At 44.3% G+C, this 21197-nt stretch overlaps 1 protein-coding gene across 14 annotated transcripts in view; it reads right to left on the reverse strand.

Annotated features, from left to right (window-relative positions):
* Window positions 1–16221, reverse strand: part of LOC140639068 (transducin-like enhancer protein 4) — a 142378-nt gene extending 126157 nt beyond the window's left edge. For 9 of the 14 annotated variants that reach the window (XM_072837543.1, XM_072837499.1, XM_072837487.1 and 6 more), the window contains exons 1-4: window positions 16061–16221; window positions 15232–15329; window positions 14066–14129; window positions 12830–12874 (exon numbers count right to left, since the gene is read on the reverse strand). In XM_072837543.1, coding sequence (XP_072693644.1) covers window positions 12830–12874; window positions 14066–14129; window positions 15232–15329; window positions 16061–16105 — 252 coding nt within the window. In that variant the 5' untranslated portion in view covers window positions 16106–16221. Of the gene's footprint in view, window positions 1–12829; window positions 12875–14065; window positions 14130–15231; window positions 15330–15590; window positions 15645–16060 lie in introns of those variants that run through there. The other 5 variants (XM_072837509.1, XM_072837558.1, XM_072837538.1 and 2 more) reach the window with 1 other exon arrangement.
* Between the last annotated feature and the right edge of the window lie 4976 nt (window positions 16222–21197).

Raw genomic sequence — 21197 nt, forward strand, 5'->3', positions numbered from 1 at the left:
AAGAAAAGAAAAGAAAAGAAAAGAAAAAAGAAAAATAGATTACAGGAGACCAGGTAACATCCCCATTCAGAACTTGAAATAACCCACTACCAACGCTCCTCTGCTTATCATCACAAGAAACTCTGAAAAGGGATCCCTGGGTGGCACAGCGGTTTGGCGCCTGCCTATGGCCCAGGGCGCGATCCTGGAGACCCGGGATCGAATCCCACGTCGGGCTCCCAGTGCATGGAGCCTGCTTCTCCCTCTGCCTGTGTCTCTGCCTCTCTCTCTCTCTCTCTGTGTGACTATCATAAATAAATTAAAAAAAAAAAAAAAGAAAAGAAACTGAAAAGACAGGCATGGAATGACATAGTCCCTCAAACTGAATGAATTAACTAGAGAATCCAGGTATGAATAATTTGGCCTCTACACATTCCACACCAGTTGCATCTCTAAATTGTGGCAATCAGAAATACCCAGACACTGCCAAAAATGTCCTTGGGAGAAAGAAACTGCCCAGTTTGAGACCACTGCTCTAGAGAAGTAGTTCTCAAACTCTTTGATTTGGGTCTCAGTTTCCTCACTGGATCAATGCTTATGGACTCCTCTCCCACAGAAAAAGGCATAATTTTGCAAAGAATTTCAAGTGGATCATTTAAATCCTAGTCAAGGACCCCCATCCTATTCTTAGTCCCAAGGAGGGCAGTTTTTCAGTTCTCGGGATACTTCCACGTGGCTATAAAAGGTACTGTGCCAATTCTAGAGATTTCATATCAGAAGTACAAAAATATCCCCATAGGCCTGTGACCACCAGGCCAGGAGCCAGCAATGAAAATCTGCAATAAGGTGAACTGACTGGTTCACTAACCCAGTGCACCTGTTCATTTAAAAAAAAAAAAAAAAAAAATGTATATATTTTTTTCAACCTGAGTAGCTAAACCAATTCAATGGTCTTATGCATGGCCCTGTAGCTTTGCTGAAAAACTACACCCAATCCATATTTCTACTCAATAGTTACACCAGTAAAAAGTCCTGAAGCAAACAAAAACAATAACAGAATTGTTTTGTGTATTAAAAACTGAATCTAGAGACCACAGGTATTTCTACTTGGTTTTTTTGTTTGTTTGTTTGTTTTAAAAAAAAAAAAAAAGCAAGAAAAGTGTTCTTTTCACTGCATATGGTTGAAGTAGAGCCACAGCCCATGGAGCAGATGCTACCTGGCAAAAAAAAGTGGCTTCCGTTAATAAGAAGATTGCTCCCCATCAACAGTTTTCAACAAGGCTAGGGAGCAAAGAGCTTGCTGATCTGAGAATTCAAAAGGCACTTTTCTGATACCAATACATACCCAAATGGAGACCCACTATTATTTGTAACACTTAAGCTCCCTGTGTACAGAACACAGCAGCAGACTAGTAACTAGGTACATCTTAAAAATAACAACAAAACAAAAAGAGCTTACCATATTAAAATGGTCACTTAGGAGGCAGGTATTGCCACTGGTTCAAGAACACGGACTCAGAAGCCTGACTGCCCAGGCTTGAATCCCCACTCGGCAACTTACTAGCTATAAAAACCCTGGGCAAATTTCTTAGCGGCTCTTTATGTTAGTTTCCTCATACACAATGCGGACAACCAGATCCTCTCCTCAAGGGCTACCAGTTAAATGAATACATCTGAAGCACTTACTGTATCACGTGGTACACAGTAGGTACTTAATAAATACTAACTTCTTACCAGCAAAATTTGTCAGACACACATATGGAAAACCCGTAACTCCATTTAGTCACTGATGAGCTCTTAGCCTAGAGAAGAATTTGTAAGATGTGGCCACAGCTGTGAAAGAAGCACACGGTTCCAGGTTGTAAAACACTGGCAACACTAGGATTTTTTTTTTTTTTTAGCTGTCTCCAATAGCCTAATACTGCTACCAGTAAGATTCATACACATACACACACACACACAGGAAATTTCCTCTTACATAAAATTGATTCTAAACCTTAACTTAAATGGCATGTCTCTAGTGTCAAGCAATGAAATTAAAAATGAACCTTTTGCTAATGCTGGTAATTTTTAAATCATATGATGTTAGAGCTAAAAGATAGCTTAAAAATAAATCATCTGGAGATGAATCCAATCCTAAATTTTAAAATAGCCTATCACCCACCAACTCAAAGACCTATGGCAGAACTACAAAGAGACACCTAACCTCTCACTGCCTATATGGGTCTTATCTGCTCATCAGAAAGCCGAGAGTCCTAAAAGGTCAAAAATAAAACTTATACATAGGTTGACACTCAAATATAGGAAAGGCAATGAAATGGAAAATGACATCTTTCCTTTAATTATTCCAGCATTCATGCATTTGTTTCTTCTACTGTGTTCCAGAAATTGTTTTAGACACTAGGAATGCAGAAGTAACAAAACACATTCTTCTTTTTTGGAGCTTATGCCTTAGAGTAAAGGAAACTGATCTCTACCATGTCCTTGATTCATCAACTCAAAACAGCCAAGATTAAACATTCCCTGCTTCTATTATTTGTTTATGATTAACTTATAAACCATGCCAGGAAGCTCAAACCTTCTCCCAAATAAAGGATCTCTGACGGGACAATGCAAGAAATCGAAGGACTGGAGATCTCAAACTCATCGAAAGACAGTTTTACAGGCATGCTTTACACCCTGAGTGTCCTGAGGTAAACCTCAGCTAAAGAAACTAACATCTACTATGGATTCCAGAGGGGGAATTAATCCCAGGAGCGAATTACATAATAGGTAACAAACTATTACATATACCCCTTAACACGTATATAGAAAATTATTGGATCCCAATTGTATGATTCAGTTTTCTAGTATATGCCAAAATAAAGGCGTAAAAACAGATCACCTTAAAGAAGCCCTGATATTATACATTTTTATATTACGTGTAATAGTAACATCATACAAATTAGTAAATTCTGAACCTTCCACTAATTAACTGTGGAACTTAATCACTTAACATCTGCATCTTATTTTATTCCTCCACCATGATAGGGAAAATGCCTTAGCAACAATAACAGATGAGAAAGCACCTTGTAAAATATAACGTACTATATAAACTTAAATACCCATTTGTACTCCTGGCTTCATTAGATTAGTTTTGGACTGAGAGCAAGCAAACATGCAAGCAAAAAACTTCTGAGAAGAGTTGTCTAAAGAGACTTTGCAAGACTAAAAAGAAGTGATAGTCTCAATTTCTAGTCAGTGGGTCAGAGAAAATAACAAAGCAAAACCAAAGGGTCATCTGAGACCAAGAGCTAAAAGGGATCTCGATGTTCATTTATACTCTAATTGAAGCTGAGAAAAGGATAGTCCTGAAAAGCTAAGGTACTTAGAAGTATCACACAGCTGGTCACTGGCAAGGCCAGAACTGGAATCGAAATCTCTGGATAGTCAAGTATTTGGGGGGAGAGTAGGGTATGTTGGTAATAGAGTATTTCAAACACAGCGTTTGGAATGTGACATAAATATCTATGACACCAATGACCAAAAACTGAGTCAAACCCAGGATCGATCTCATGAAGTTATTTGATTTCTGTATCTCAGTCTCCTCAATATACTATAATCTCATAAGGTTATTGTGAGATTAAGTGAAATATTACCTGTATGATAAGCTCTCTAAAATCACTAACTGTTATGATTACTCTTTCGGTAACACTATACCATCTCCACTAGAAAACACGAGGATATCTTTAAAGTTCCTTGTCCCCGAAAAGTACCAGACACTGGCATTTTTACTCATCTGGAAGGTAGTCAGCTAAGCGCACCACAGTGTAGTTAAGATCAGGTTCTCCCCACCTCATTCAAACCACACATGCGCAGACTTATTAATAGTAAAAGAATTCTTCAGATAAACACTGACTAGTGATATAGTGATGTTCAAACTGAATTTTCAATTCAGTTAGGACGCATTCATCTTTAAAAAGGCAGATTCAGGCAGCCTGGGTGGCTCAGTGGTTTAGCGCCGCCTTCTGCCCAGGGCCTGATCTTGGAGACCCAGGATCAAGTCCCACGTCAGGCTCACTGCATGGAGCCTGCTTCTCCCTCTGCCTGTGTCCCTGTGTCTCTGCGTCTCTCTCTGTCTCTCATGAATAAATAAAATCTTTAAAAATTAATATAAATAAATAAATAAATAGGGAGATTCCACATACTTAGAACCATATATTCTACTTTATCCTAACTTGCTCCCAAAAGGCACACCAAGTTCAGTCATTTTTGCTTCCATCTGTCACTTTTTCCCACAAACTTAACAAAGTAGGCACCACAGGCCTAACTAGGCTGGAGAACTCCATTTTTGTTATCCTGCAATCTAAATACTGGCCCTTAAAAATAATAAATCACACATATTCTTGGTTAGCTTGATCTGCATGTGAGTAGTCCCTCCTCACCACCTATTTCCTAGGCACCTCCCATGTGAGAGGCACAGCTCTCAGTACCAGGGATCCCACAGGAAACAAACCCCCTTGCCCCCATTAAGCTTTCACTCTAGTGATACAGGGGAGACTGGCACAAAACGACGTTGAATCTAGTCTAGTGTGCTTGCGGAGCATGCTTTAGGAGCTCAGGAAAAGCCAGTTTTATTAAGTACCTGGCTGAAAGTGGATCTAGGCCTCAGACTTTTGTCTATGGAGACTGAGCCTCCCTTCGGGCAGGGCCCAAGAACTGGAAGGGTAGAAGGGAAAAGGAAGAAAGCTCTGTACTCACATACAAGCACCCAGATCAGATCTCTAGCTCCAGAGGACACTGTAACACCCCCTGGACGGCCAACAGCATCCCCACGCTCCTCACGTTGCAGACAGCCAGGAACACCACAGGAACAAGCACACTCTTTGCTGTTTGGAAACAGCACGGTCAGTGAAGGGAGCCCTGGAAGGGAAGTCGAGAAACCGACTTCCTTTTCTGCCAATGATTCTTGCTATGCGACCTCGGGCACGTTCGCCGACCTGCATGAACCCTAGGCTCCCCGCCCGCATGCTGATCCTTCTGCACAGGGACACTGGGCTAGTCTCTTTAAGCCCTTAAGCCTCAGTGTCATCTGTTCAAGGAGGCCAGTGGAATGACACTGCTTGGCAAACTGTCGAGTACTCCAGTGACAGAAGCTATTTAAATAAATACACGGATCCAAAGCTCACTACTTGCTTTACAGGAACAGCAGGAAGATTAAGGAGAACATATAAAATGCCTTAAGCTCTCTGTAAAGAGAGGGTGTTACAGGGTACTAGTGCTCATAATTTTCACAATTACTATGCTTTCCAGTTGTGTTTTCTTGTATCTTCAAATTCCTTTAACGAAAATAATCCACAAACCTGGAGAAGCAGAAGACATAGTCAGAAAGTAACAGTATCCTAATTAGAATCCTAGTAAGTGGAATAAGCTTGCTAAGCAATCAGGACCCAAGTATCCCTCTCTCCCTCACTGCTCGCTGCCTGAGCTGCTGCAAGTGCCAGGCCACTGCAGGGACCTGAGGGGTACCCCGCCAGCCAGGCTATGGACAGAGCCCGAGTCCTGAGCCAGGAGGGCAGCCACCCTTTCATTCCATGGAACACAGAAGCTCCCTTCACAAATCCTGAAGGACCTCAAAAATAATGACAAAGTAGAAGACCCAATACCTAAGTGGTGTCTAGGAGTATTTCTCTTCTGCTTCTCTGACAATCCATTTAAGAAAATCCACACCTTGACCCTCATCCACATGCTGGCTAGAGCACAGGATACACAATGAAACTCTGAGGAAAGTTTTGGCCCAGTGGTAGAGAAATAGCAAGAGCTTGGCACAAACACGGAGTCAATCCCAATGAGAATAGAGAGGGTATATAGATTTGTGTTGACAAACGCTGGCTAAATCCCGCTTTATAGATACACAGCAACTACCACTGACAGCCGTTACTAAGACAAAGTCAAAACAACCCTGACTTTTGCTTTTGACTAAAACTTCTGAAGCGCTTCCCGCTTAAAGTAGAGCAATATTAATTTCATGAATTCTCTTTGCAGTACACTTAGCTTGGAACAAGTCAAGTCCTGAGCCTCAAAACTGGCATTATCAGTGCTAACAGTCAGCTGCCCACCCCCTTCTCCCCAAATATATGCTGTCTCCTGCTTTTCTCCAAAAGCCCAGCTCAAAAAAGTGATAGATAACCGAGCCACAAGATCACTAGATGCACCACCCTTGCTGGAGTTCTAAGGTTTTTATAAGGGAAGGTAGGTGTGAAAGGGAATCAAGAGAAGGTACCTTCTAAAAAATCACATCCCCTTCACTTGCCCCGATAGCATCAGATCTATTACTGCTGTCCTGAAGTGATAAACCAGACTATCCAGTCACATCAAAGGGAGTAAAAATGTCCTCATTAAACACACATGCACAAATAACTTCTAAGTGCACATTTTAAACATTTAATTCCCAATGGACTTTACCTATTCTATAACACAAAAAGAAAAAAAAAGTAAAATTCGAGAAGAGGAAAGGTAAAATGAAGAATGTTGAGAACAAAGGCCGCTGACAGCACTGTCTCCACTTCACTAGGGCTCCATCAGTGCCTGAAGACACAAGATAGTCCAACGGAGCTCAAAGGTATTCTTAGTCAGGATACAAAGAACTTTGCCCAGAAAAACAAAAAATAAAAACAATATCCAGTAGGGATTAAGGGGCAGTGAGAAGGAAATATCCCTTGTCTGAAAGCTGCACAGATGATCTTCTACCAGTAAAAGCAAAATATTTGCCTTCATTTAAAAGTTTGCGTTGTGTGTGATTTCCTGCATCTAAGAACCTCTTTCTGAACTACAAAGAGGCCACAAAACATCACATTTTCCCCTCCCTGTTTTCCCCTTCAAAAACCCACAATATGGTGATTAACAAACAGCCCCTTGTCTTCAGGCATAGTTTTAGAAGCCACAAGGAAAAGATAAAAGTTAAATGGAAGAGCAAGTCTGTAAACAAACGAGAAATGGGTTGCCCAGGGAGGAAGCAAACTCAGTCTCGATAAGCAGGCAGCTCTCCTCCCCCCATCTGTGAGAGACTCCAAGAAAGCGACCCTCATCCCGTCACACCCACTGAAAGCAAGCTGAAGGACACTCGAGGGATTCTGGGTACAAGCCCAAAGTTCAGTGACTTCAGGACAAACCCTCAGCCTATCCCAGCCTCTCAATGGCTATCCATTTCTGGAAGGAATAATCCAGGACAGACCTATCTCCCAAAGGACATCTTCCCAGGTAAATTCATCTGAAGTCCTGAATCCACTACCTAATAACTATATCACCTTGTGCAGATCTGATCCTGTTTAATCACCCTTTGATTGGACTTAATCCCTTTCTTAGGATCATTGTGAGAATTAAAGAATTTTGGCAGCGTGCCCAGAGAAGTGGTAAGCACATGCAGAAACATAATAAACATTCACTTCCACTGAGAGGAATTTCTAATTCCACTCAACCATCACTGCTTTAGGTGAACAATCTTCAGATACTCTATGAGACCTCAAGAAACAGAAAATTCAGAACTCGACGTGTGAGAAGAGAAAAAGGAGAAACCCACGCCACCCAGAAAACACTCCTACTTATGCACATTTCCTGACAGGTTAAATTTCCTCCTCACAGATCTGCTTCTCTTGACAGCATTTTACTGTGACAAGTAAAATGACAGCTCACTGGGCCCTGCCCAAGGCTCTGCCAACTTGGTATCAACTGTCCTAATGCTAGATCCTCTCAGAGTTTTGGGGAAAAAAAGCCATATACATCTATATTTACTAAATAGGACTACAGCTGGGTCCCTACCCCAAAATGTCCAGATCAGACAGGCTGGGATAAAGAACCACTACCAACTACCTCCATTTGGTTAATAGTAATTGTGAAGTACTACTGAAGGCCAAGTAATCCTACATTAGAAGAGGTGGCTTTAAGCCTCAGTGAAAAACACACAGAAAAGCACAGCAGCCCCCAGCCCCTCCCCTACCCAAGTACATGCTGGTCTTCTAATTGCATCTTGAGGGTTTTTGCCCAGTCATCAAAATTTCACTTGTAATCTCTTTGAGATATTCCAGTCCAGTGGTGACCACCCACTGTTCCCCGCCCTCTAGACTACTGCCTAGCATTTATACAGCAAAAGAAAGTTCTGTCAGTGACATTTTCATTGGTTTATTCCTTTCAGCAAGAACATCCCACCTTTGGTAATCGTTCACTTTCACTGCCATACAAGAGTTCAATCATTCATTTCTGAAAAATATAGTCACTGTGTGAGAATACCAGAGACATTCTCAAACACCTACTCCTGCACCTAATCCTCCAAAGCCAAGCACCTATAATCTAAGACGGGAAATGTGCAAGAAACTAGCAGTAGCTTTAAAAAATAAGTTTTCTTATGGGAAATCTGGTCAAAATGGAACTTTAAACAAATGGATTTCCAGTGCAAGCACTGTCCCCAAATAAATTTACAGCACCCTCAAACCAAACCCACTCAAGGCTGGAGTGTCATGTCAGTCATATATTACTTCAACCTCAATAAATCTCTTTTTACTCTTCAAATCCTAGGCTACTTTCTAAAATAGTTTGCTAAAAAGCACCAACCTAATTAACGACAGCTTCCTCCGCAACAGTGGACTTGATTTCACTTATTTACACATTAACTGCAGCCTCCTTTTGGCCAATCCAGTCTATTCTCTGTACCATGCCGAGCCTTTTATCTGCCCTGGACAGCATTTTCTCCAGCAGATGAAGTAGATGCCGATTGATTTGCTGTCGAGCATGGTAAATTAATAGCAACAAATTGCTGAGGGCCCGTCTCGCTGCTCCACCATGCTTCGGCAGTTTTGCTTTATTTGCTCCATGATGGGCAGCAGTCGGCCTCTTCAAGTCAATTTCTTCTTAACAACCTGCAATACTTTTCAATGGTGAAAATAGAGCTGTTCCTTGTAAGTCAGAAATCAATATCCTATTGCCCTTAGAAAATGCTAAACAAGCAGTATTGGCAATCCACTTGGTACTAGAGGGTATCAGATATAATGCAAATCCATACTGCTTCCCTCCTTGTAGTTATTACAGTTTGCTAAAAGGTTCCTAATGTCATTTATCATCATTTACCATCGACCAGAGAGGCTATGATTATGATATCCTATCAGCTGGCAAGGCCCTTTCATTTCTATTCAATTAATATTTTAGCAGCACTCAAATGGTTGTGGCCCAAGTCTTGTGATAAAATTTACATGGCTTAGAGTGAAACAGGAGTTCTCCTCTGATTAAAAAATAGTAATTATATATCTATACACACACATACACATACATACACATATATACACACGTGCATAAACACAGAGACATGTGTATATAAATGTGCAGTATTCACTTCACTTAGGTGAATTCTAAGTGAAGGTAGGTTCTAAGTGTTGTAGTTTCCAAAATTTTCTAAATCTAAAATTCAAATTCTAAGCTAAATTTTTTTCAAAAGCAAAAAAGACCTTCAGATTACAGAATACGGACTACGAGAAAGTCATGAGATGTTCTCAAAATGTGTAATATTCATCTCCATTTAGAGTTCCTATAGGTGGAATTCACACACCCACTGTTCCTAATCTACATCTGATATTCACTTTTTATAGTGTTAACTGCTGCTGTCAGATTAAATCAGGGAGGTCTTCTTTAATTACAGCATTACAGGTGAAGGATGGGAAGGAGCAGCATTTAGTAATGTTATCAACTGCATGCATCACCCTGTTCTGCCCATGGTCACTGACCCATTTAGAAGCCATCCTGTATTTATAAAGAGGAGTGATCAGCAAAAAAAAAAAAAAAAAAAAAAAAAAAAAAAAAAAAAGGTAACAACCATGGCCAACTGTCCCATCTGGAAGAAAACAAAACAAAAAAAACAAAAACAGAAACCCCACACTTAGGGAAACCCTTAGGGAATAAAGGCCAACTTCTTTCATTTAAAAAAACTCCATTATGAAGACATCACAATAAAACACGTGTCATTTCTAACCATGTTCCATTTGTCAACTTCATGTTCACGCTGGAACGTTAAGACAGTGGTGAAGCATTAATTCACATTATGGCCTAGAACACTCCATTCTAACTTTTCTGGGGTTTTTTCCAGCTTCTGCTCAGCTCTATCGATCCTACTAAAGAGCACTGGAAATTAGATTCATATTTTATGCTCTAATTCCATGTCATGTCACCCAGTTCCCCTTTTTAAAAAAAAAATCAACTAATTCTACCAGACTAATGCTATTTACTCAGTTACCAAAATTTAAATTAATTATGTTCTCAAACATAATTGTTAAAAATTGGCAACATTATGCAGGCTTAATTAAGATTAAATCCAATTTACTAAATGTACTTTAATTGGTACTAATTACATTAGCTTTCATTTCAGAATGACAAATTCCCCATAGATTTCACTCTATAGTCCTCTATCAGAATCAACACAGGGTGACTGATGATGAACATCATACAGAAAGGGGGAGGGGCCATCGTACCAGACCCCCGCCCTGTTTTGTCACTGCTCTGTGCTTTTATCCTTTTATCAATTTGCTCAGTCACAGAGTCATGACTCCATCACAGCCATCATTTTCTGTTCCAATGAAAAATTTCTCTAAAAATAAATACTCTGTGGCTGGCAGCAGCCAAGAAGAACAGGAGCGTTAACCAAAAAATACACAAAGGTTTCAAATATCAGGGCCACCAATTACTAGGGTACTTCCAAGGACTCCGGGGACTCCTCCTCTTGAACCCTTCAGAGACACAAATCTAATAAGTGAATAAGCCTAACCCGATCTCGAGAACTAGGCCCAATTATGCCGCAGGGCAACTTCCCTGCATTATTGCCGCTTTCCATTACGAGGGTATCCAGCAAGTGCATCTGGAACAGAGGCCAAGAAGAACCAAGGCTGTCTGCCTAGGAAAACAAATAAAGACAGATATGCCTCTGTGCTTAAGGGGGGAAAGAAAGAAAATATAATAAGTAGGTGGTTTGCAGGGCTGTCTGTATTTCATAATGTGATAAACTGCCCTCAGGATTCTTGATATGATTGAATTTAAAAGCAAGGGAAAAAAAAAAGGGAAAATGTACTCCATTCTCAATTTTAAATGGATGGCATCTGAGGCCACCTGGACAAGAGGATGACAGAATTACAGAGGTATAAAATGTGTAAAATTAAGGGATCTCACACACTACCCACCCCACCCCAAAAGAAATACATACAATCAAATACAAATTCTGTGCCTCTCAGACCTGCAAATGGTATAAAAGAGATCTGGAAACTAAGTGTTGTGGTAAATAAGATACAGGAGGAGAAATAAAAGAACATTAATCAACTGGTTCAATCTTTAAAAAAGACATCCAAGATAATTAACCTTGGATGGTGGGGGGAGGACAAAAAAAAAAAAAAAAAAAAAAAAGACAACCGTACAAGATTCGGACCAAAAATGACATGTAATGAGCATAATTAACAAACAGTATCTCTCATGTAATTTATTCCTGTAAGGTTGAGCTAAGGGGAGTCCATACATAAGCTTGACAGATTCTGTTTAAGCAGTAGATATTTACATTACGAATCTACACAGCAGTGGCAAAGATGCCAAAACAAGAACTTAATTTTAACATACAGCAAGCTATTAGTATATTGACATAATTAAGTAGTGAGTGAAGTTTAAAAAAAAAAAAAAAAAGGTAGCTGAAATAAAAAGTGCTCAGTGCAAGTAACTCATTTTTTTTTCCAACTTTCTGTTTTCAAATATGGTTTATCCGATGGCTTTTACTGTCCAACAGTCATCTCTGAAAGATCTATTATCTGTAAGCATTAAGTATATCCAGAAAGGAATCCCTAAGTAGTAAAAGCTTAATAATATGTGATCATTTTATACATTTTAAACTTAGAAAGTAATGACATCTACCATGAGTATAAATAAGAAATGAAAAGCATTAGGTTTTCCCTCATCTTTCCGAGCAGGTAAATACATACACACCTACCCTGAAATAGCTGAGGAGATAGACCTGAAGCACTTTCACTAGGATATCGCTAAAAATGAAATATTATTGCCAAGTAGTATTTTTTATATATACGCTACTTCTCTATGTAGGAAAATATAAACCAAACCATTTTATTCAGTTTCCTGAAGAAAAAAAAAAGGCTGTTTGAGTCATACCTTTCAACACTTTCTGACTTATCATAATCTTTCTTGTTTTGTTTTGTCTTTTTCTTTTTTTGGCTGAACTAGTTACTAGATTTGAAGACCCAGTGTTAAATCTTATCATACCCTCCGATCAGGCTCAATTTACCCTGCAGGAATTGTGGAAGCACAGTTAAAAGTTCCTGGTAAGACCCAACTAAGTAGCCTCAGGGACTGGTACCAGGATTTTATTTTACATCAATTTCTTTTGTAGCTTCACAGATGTCGTGATCCTCCCAGCGCACCCTCTATCCATTCTTTCACACCAAGCCAAGGAAGGTTCCAGGCAATTTACAGTTCTTCTTTTTAATATTTTTTAAGAAAAGCACTCTCCTAGGACAAGTTTGCAATGCCCAAGATAGATCAAATAACCCTTTCGAAAAAATAAAAAACAAGACATTTAAAAAAATTTAGCATCCTGCTTTTGAAAGTAGACAAAGTTTAATATGCATTCAGACATTTTAAGTCATATTTTTAAATTATTAAAATTAGAATAAAATGCAAAAAGGATGGGGAACCACATATGAAAAGATAGTATTCTCTCCAGTAATCTTTTAAAATACAGAAAGTCACAAAAACATGCAGAATAAAATTGCAAAACATACAATTTTCTTTCTAAAGTGCACAGTATTACGTCATTTCAAACGGTTATAAAGAAATAACTTACCTGCTTGTGCATTTCTATATTCAACCCATAGGACATCTCATAATACTGTCAAAGAAGGGAAAGCAATTAATTACGTGCCTTTCATCAGTCTCCCTAGTTTGTTCCAAATGCCCCAAAAGTATGTTTAAAGCAAACATAAAAGCCTCACCTAAAGCAAAATATCCATAATACCTATGCCGCTAAGGAGGAACACTTAGCTTAATAAACCAGCAGCTACCCTAAGACACAGAGTCTAAGAGAATAACTCACAAAACTAAGAAAATCAAGTTCACATGTAGCATTCTTAACATCTCCAGTTGTCTTTATACATCACAAGCAGATGAATCAAAAAGATCTGATGAAAATTTAGTACCATATGGATTCTAATTCCTAGGCACAGTGGACAAGCTTAATGACAAGCATCTTATACAAATACTGATGCTCTGAGAGATCTGTTCAGAAAGGTGGTGCTACTTCAGAGTTCCGTTTCTCATTTTTAGTGTAGCGCTCATGTTCATACATTGAAAGGAAAAAAGTCTTGATAGGAAATGAATGAGTTACTCTGGAGCCTTTATGAACAAGCATAAAAACATGCTTCGTAAGACTTCTGAAAAAGCAGATCTGATTTTTTTTTTTTTTAGGATGTGTAGTGTAACTGTCATTACAGAAATTCTGGCAGAACAAATCAGTTATACAGGAGACCGACAACACTCCTCAAACCAATGTAACACCACAGAAACTGAAAACACACAAAGCACATGCAAATACACACACACACTAGGAACATAAAAAGCAGAAAAATTTGAAACAGTGTCTGGTGTCTTTTGATAGCCATCATTCTCTAAAAGAAATGAAACACTACAATTTTCACTGTATACAGAAAAATTGGTTAAGATTGTTTGGAAAAAGGGCAATGAAACAACAAAGAAAACCACTAACGCAAAAACATTTTGCTTGTGACTAAACAAAACATAAACGAGGTTGGTCTCTTCCCCCCCCCCAATCTCTAAAAACAAAGCACAGAGGATTATACCCCACGCAGCTGAACTTTTCGAAAATTCAAATCAAAGCTGGTTGTCAGAGGCAAGTTATAACATCCTAGAATTACGAGGTTGCTAATGATCACATTCCCACAACCTCAACTACACTGGCACTGTGACTGCGATCTATCCTGCAGCCTCCAGCAATCTGAACATATTCCTGCTTTTGGTATCCTAAACTAATAGGCACTTTGAATCTGTGACACAGTTTTCTTACCATGACATAATGCCGCTGCATCTCGGTCTTCTCACTGGCGAGTTTCTCACATTCCAGCTTCAGGCTGTTCAAGACATAATGAAATCTAAGTATAATGCAGACCTTGACTTACATTCTTCAAATGTAAATACACATTCCCTCCCCTAAATCATCACCTACGAAAAGACCAAATCAACTGTCTTAAATAGCACCCTCATTATTGAAGGAGAGGTGGGAGAGAAAGGGGTGATTGGAACCAGCCTGGACTTGCCCTTTCAATGAGGATCAAATGTGGGGTTTTTGTTTAAGGGGAAAAAAAACCTCTAGCCAATTTAATTCTGGACCCACATCCAGAAATGAACATTTGCTAAATTCATTTAATGAAACCAGGGGAAAAAACAAACAAACAAACAAACAACAACAATGTCTACATACCTAAGCACAAATTTAGGTCCCCCAAAATGTGACAATGGAGTTTTTTTTCTTTAACGTTTGGGGAAGACATTAACGAAAATATGAATCAAGCGTGTCTTATGAATGATGTCTTATTTGTTCCCTCCAAAACAGAGGCAAGTTGAATACCACCACCCAGGGGCAAAGTGTGGATCGGGTTCAGTGGCTCGTTTTGGCTCTTGAATTTAAGAAATAAAAATTACACGTCGTTAAAAAGCCAGCAAAGAAAAATATTTCGAAGGCACTCTTAACGATCGCCTCTAAGAAGAAAACATTTTTTTTCCAGCATAAAAGTAATGAAATCTCTCGCTGGCGACTTCCCAGGGCTCTCCGTTCATGGTATTTCAGTGGAATGGCAGAAAAAAAAGTGAGACGGAATCAAGCCCGGAGTAATAAAGAACCAAGGGAAGTCAAAGGGCCCCAGAATCTTCCCAACCTTCCATTCTCCTGGTCCCAATAAATCAATATCGAAAGTTTGGCCTCAGCATTTTCTAAGTCTCCCCAGTTTCGATTGTTCTGCCTCCTTTTTTATTTATTTACAGGAGAAGGGAGGAATGCTTAATTTCTTTACACCTGCCCGAGGAAAAGAGGCCTTGACTTGCCCTTTCTGCCCACAAGTAAAAATAATATCACCTTTGTGGCGGCCTAAAAAACTGGGGGTGGGGGGTGGGGGGTGGGGGGGAGGAGACGAGAGCTAAGCAAACAGGAGGATCAGCTAGAGTCAATATCGTTACCTGTGGTACTGAGCCTGTAAAAACTGAAACTCTTCCTTAATCCGATCACAGGACTCGGAAATTGTGAATTTAAAGGGTTGAGCAGGCTGATGCGGTGCCTAAAGAACAACAATAAAATATTTAATTAGCCCACATCGCAGGCGAGGCAGGGAGATGGAGAAAACACACCACGCGGCGCCGGGGGGGGGGGGGGGTCACCGCGCAGGCAGGCAAAGAGCGATTAAAACTCAGGTAGCGCCCCCCCCCCCCCCCGCCTCGCCGCGCAGCCCGGCAGCGGCTGGCCCCGGGCCCCCGCGTCCTGCGGCCCAGCCCGGACCCCGCGGGTTCGAGACCGCGCGCCGCGCCCACTCCCTCCCCACCCGGAATCGAAACTGGCCCGTCGGGGGGACTCGCGCCATGGCGTCCGGCCGCGGTCAGGTCGGGGACGCGCGGCCGCCACCCTGCGAGGCCGGCGGGCGGGCTCGCTCGCGCGTCCCCGGGGCCCGCGGCGCGAGGGGCCGGCGCCCCGCACTCCCGGAGCCGCGGCCGGACCCGCCGCGCCGCCGCCGAGGGCGCCCTCCCCGCCCCGGCGCGGAGTCGCGCCTCCTCCATCGCTCGCCCCCCCGCCCCCCGCCCCCCGCTCGGGGAGTCGCGGCGCGGGGCCGGCGAACGGCTCGGCGCGGCTTCCGGGGCTTCAAAGACAACAATAAGAAAATGGCTACAACTCAATTGCCTCTCGACGCCCCCCCAGAGTGCCGCCGCGCCGGGTGCGGGGGACAACTCGGCGCGCGGGGGGCGACGCGGGGAGTCCCCGCGCCCGGCGAGCTCGCGCCCCGCCGCCCGCACTCACCGGGTGTCTGGTCTGCGGGTACATCTTGCTCAGGTCGCGAATCATCCAAACCGCTTTAGTTGGCTGCGCTGGGCAGAGGCGCGCGGCTCATTGGCTTTAAGGGCCCCGAGGAGGCGGCGGCGGCGGCGGAGGTGGCGGCGGCGGAGGCGGCCGGCCGGGTCCGAGGGGCGGCTCGGGCGGTCCCGGCCCCCGCCGGGTCTCGCGTGACGCGGGCGGCAGGAACGCGCGGCGGCGGCGGCGGCGGCGGCGGCGGCTGGGTGCGGGCGGCCGGGCCGCTCGGCATTCCTCGCGGGCGTCACTGGCCCGCCGCGGGCATTGTCCGGCGCGCCTCTCCCGCGGCAACGCTCCGCCGTTCGCTCCGCCGAGGCGCGCCCGCCGAGCCCAGCGCCGCCGCCGCCGCCGCCGCCGCCGCCGCCGCCGCCGCCGCCGCCGCGCCGCTCCCCCGGGCCGGGAAAGTGCGAGCTCCGCGCACCAGCGCCCGCCGGCAGCGCCGCCCGCCCGCTCGCTCGTCCCACTCCAAACTTTTTTTTATTTGTCTTTTAATTGGTTGTTATTCCTCCGAATGAATGATCTCTCTCTTCTTTCCTAAAAGCAAACACAAACTCCTTTGGTTCGGAAGAGGTCTCGGCGGTGCTTTTTGGTTTCTCTGGAGATTTTTTCACTTCACAGCAACGATCTTTTAAAAGGCACCTTTTAGCTTCTTTTACCACATCTCATTTCCTTATTTTTCTTCCTTCCTGTTTTCTTGTCTTTTTTTTTTTTAACCCCAAATTGAAGGGGATTATAAAAATAAAAGAGTGAAACGCTTGCGGCTTTTTTTTTTTTAATTCTCTCTCCTTTCAAACTCTGCGAACACCACCTCAAAATAATATACAAGTGTGTGAGAGAGGGGGAAGAAAGCAGCCAACAGCCCAAACACCCGCTCAGAACAGCTCTAACAACACGCTCTGTGTAGGTGACTTCTTTGACCAAATTTAGCAGCAGCTAATCATTAACATTCTGATACATATTCACAACCGTCCGTGGAGGGACCGCGGAGCATCCCGGGAGATGTAGTCCACCCCAAGCGACCGCGGTCCAGGATTCGGCCAGATTGACTACAATCTCCGGCCCGCCACGCGACCGCTCTGGGGCGCTCTCCAAGCGCCCCGCCCACCCCCGCCGCGGGAGGCGTCTCCGGCAGCCAATCAGAGGCGGCTGAACATTAATCGCCGTTCTGTGTTACTGCCCATCATTTCACTGCTGACAAATGGCGAGCCAGGGGGGCGGAGCCGGCCGGGCTGGAGCCCACGTGGGGGCCGGGCGTCGTCCGCGGTTCGGACCAATGAACGGAACGGGATGGGGTTAGCGGAGGCGGAGCGGAGATGGCCCGCCCAAGGCGGAGCTTCGTCTTGGCCGACGTTCCTTAGCGCGAGCGTTCGAACCGGGGAAACATTTGTTCAGCTGTCAATCAAAGTAACGTGGGCCTGGGAGAAGCGGCGGCGGCTGGTGGTGGTGGTGGTGCTGCTGCTGCTGCTGCCGCCGCCGCCGCCGCCGCCACCGCCGCCGCCGCCGCCGCCGCTGCCCTGGCTGCATCCTCAGAACTGGGTGTTGGTGGCGGTCCGTGGTGGCGGCAAAATAAAGAGGGTGGAGGGGGCGGTAAGACTCGACGCTGGTCAGAAGGTCCTCTTCCGAGTCTCGTCTTCCCAGCCGCCCCCCGCTCCAACCCAAACACCCTCAGCCCCTTGCTCCTCGGCCGCGCCAGGAATGCGGACTAATTAGGGTCCAATGTCTCCTTAAAGAGACAAGCTCGGCCTTGTGTAACGCGCCGAAACCCCTGTTGAGACCAGAGAGGGAGGATCACGCCGATCCCACTCCGTTCGGTTCACATCAATTTTACGCGCCGCTGGAGCCGGCATAATTTTCCGTGTGAACGCAGACTCGGGCCCCTGTTCTTGTTTAGAGCGGGAGGCTGAGCTGCGAGACGCTCACCCGGGCAGGGAGCCCGGGGCGCGGGCGGGAGGGCGCCCCTCCGAACCCCGAGGGGGCTGTGATTGCCGTTTAGCCCGGACGCGGGGCCGGGTTCCCCGAGCAGCTGTGCGGGGAAGCACCCCAAGTCGCACGGCTCGCGGGCCCCGGGGCGGAACCGCCGAGTCCCGAGGTGGGGCTGGAGGCCCGGGGGCAAGGGTCGCCCTCTTCCCAAGGAAACTTTGTGGAGGGGGTGCCCGCACCGCGCCCTAGGGCAGCGTCCACGAGGTACCAGTCGCAGACACGGGACAGGAAGCGCCCACGCGCCCCTGGGATGCTCCTTCCCCCCGGACCAGACGGGAGAAGACTGCCCCTTTTTTCCCTGTTCTTTCAAGTCAAGCCTGAACCGGGCCGGGCCTCGCGGATCACGAGAGAGGGCGGGTCGGCGACGTGGGGATAAGCCCCGGAAGAGTGGGGGGGATGCGGGGGCACAGGCAGGTGGGGGCGCATTTTTAGGGAACCGGCTAAAGAGGCGAGGACCCACTCGGTGGCGAGAAGGGGCGGCCCGAGGCCGACAGCGTCTTCCTCCTTAGTCCTCCTCCAGCTAGCTAGGGGTAGGGTGGGGTAGGGTGGGGTAGCTCCCTGGTTTACGGGGAGACGGTACGCGGCTGGTAGCCTTTCCTAGTGAGTGAGGCTCTAACCTTTGGGGGCGTGGAGGAATTCAGGAAAAGTCCAGGTGAGGGTTGACCAATATAAGGGTCCGTTTTAGATGTTCGTTTCTCGGTGTCGTTTGCCTACTCTAACTTGAGACATTGGCAGAGATGCTTCACCGTGAGTGCAAAACCGATCTTCTTGGTGACATCCCGAGCCTCAGTGGACAAACACGTTCTATGCGCTTCTCCCCGCGCGGGGCACCCTGGAGGGCCCGTGCAAAGGAAGGCTGTGATGGATGGTCTTCGCAATGTAAAAACTCCATCCCCAGATACTTTCAGCGATTTAATTCAGCAAATACGTTCTCCACCCTCAAAATAAGAGGTTGGAGAACTCTGTGGACAGTTTTCTGATCCTCCTCGGTCCCATGTGCCCAGTCCAAAATGAGATGTGCGGTAAGAACACATACACGCGGATTTTGAAAAGTTAATAACCACCTCCCCCCAAAAAAGGAACATGAAATAGCTCAATAATTTATCATGATTACATGTTGAAATTCTAACGTTTTGAATGTAATTGTTTAAACAAAATATGTTACTAAAATTAATTTTTGTCTCTTTTTACTTTCTTAACCCAGATATTAGGAAGGTTTAAACTACTTGATGTAACTCACGTGTTTTCATTGCACAGCACTGTTTTTGAAACATTGCTAAGAACCAAAAATTAGAAGACTCGAGTGATACAGTTTCTACACTAGGATGGCTTATTTTCTAAGAACACCAGCAACAATCACGTTTTATTCTAGGGTTGGTTATTTGCTCCCAGTGGAGCTTTTCAATAGTTGGTTAAATCACCCACGGTGCCTCTGTAGGAAGTTCCATATTATCTGTTCTTGCCAGAATGTTAGCAAGTTCCATAAGAAAAGGAACTTGGTTATGTTCATAGCCACACTCCAGATGCTTAGAATGATAACTGGCACATAGTTGGTGCTCAATAAATATGGCATTGATGGCATTAATGAGCAAACACTACGTTGTGTCCATGTAGAAAGCTTCTATACTCATTTGGGCCATATTTATTGAGATTCTATGCAGTTATTTCCCAGCACAGGGAATGAGAATCCTAATAATGGAACCTGAGCTATTCAGAGGGTCAGTAGACAAAGAGGAAACTGCTGTGTTAGGAAATATCAAATAACTCATGGCAGGGGCCTCTCTCCTAAAATCTTTGAATAGTTAGTGTCAACAGAAGAATGACAAGAAATCAGGATGTTTCTTTACTTTTTATTAAGTGCAGTTTTGAATACTGCCCTTGACTGTGTTGCTCATTTTGCTCATTTGGCAGATCTACATGACAAAGAGAAAGATCTCCGAAAGATGCCAAACGAAGCAACCCCTCTCCCAGAAGAACACAGAAAGTGGGTGGGGCGAATAGCTGCTTTTGTCTCTTCTGACCTCTGCTAGCGCTTCTCTCTCTCTTTTTAAGTTTATTTAATTGTTTGTTTGTTTGTTTTTGTGATTTCTACACCCAGCTTGGGGCCTGAACTCACCACCCAGAGGTCAAGAGTCACATGTTCTCCCAGCTGAGCCAGCCAGGCACCCCTGTGCTTCTCTGTTTGCACTTTTCACAAACTGCTGAGCCAAGCTGTGAAGTCACCTTGTCTTATCCCTACCACACAGTGGGGAGTTCCAGAATTTTTATGTGAGTGGGGCTCAGCAACAGCAGTCCTAGTGGAAGCTAGGCCTGGGGTTTCGATCTTAATGTGATATATGCAAAGCAAGCACATTATTTTTTCTTATATGTTATAAATTATGTATTCTTCCACCAGGTGTTTATTGAAAAAAATGTTTTGACCTAACATGTGCCAAGATAAGGGAATTTAGCAATAAATTACTGTTTTTGATTTATTGTCTCTGAGCTTCAAATTCATCCTCTTTGCTTGCTCTACAGAAATAGATCTGGGCCCTTTAAATAGTCTCCTTTGTCAACTGGTACCAAGGTTTTGTCAATAGAGGGAGCTGGGGAGACTTTACAAAAGGGGAGGGTTTTGCTTCCTGGTTCTGGTGTGCAAGCCAGGCAGATTACTACAGCACAAGTGGTAATCACTTGCACCCAGCAGCCAGTAGCTTCCTCCAGGACCCCCCCCCCCGCCCCGCCCCGCGCCTTTATGTAGTTTCAGAGCAGAGTGCCTCTGATGAGGCACTCCTCATACCCCCAGAGGATCGATTTCCAGTAAGTTCTGGAATGTGACTTTCTGGCAGGCTCCAGAATGCAGATTTCCATCAGGGTCCAGCTGTTCCAGCTGTGCCCTCTGGAGCAAGGTCTGGATTTCAACCATAGGGTATGTGTGGGTCACAGGGAGGCTCTTTCTTGTGTCCTCTATGTCAGCCCTAGAGGTAATAGCTGTTCCTTATATCTGCCATTTCTATATTCTTTAGGGTTCTCTTTATCTCTTACTTACCAATCCCTCTTTACTCCAATTTTCCTCTCACAATTAATAAGTCTTTATATTGAGCATCTCTTGCTCAAGTACTGTTGT

Source organism: Canis lupus, chromosome 1, assembly GCF_048164855.1.
Source record: "Canis lupus baileyi chromosome 1, mCanLup2.hap1, whole genome shotgun sequence".
NCBI classification, from domain to species: Eukaryota; Metazoa; Chordata; class Mammalia; order Carnivora; family Canidae; genus Canis; species Canis lupus.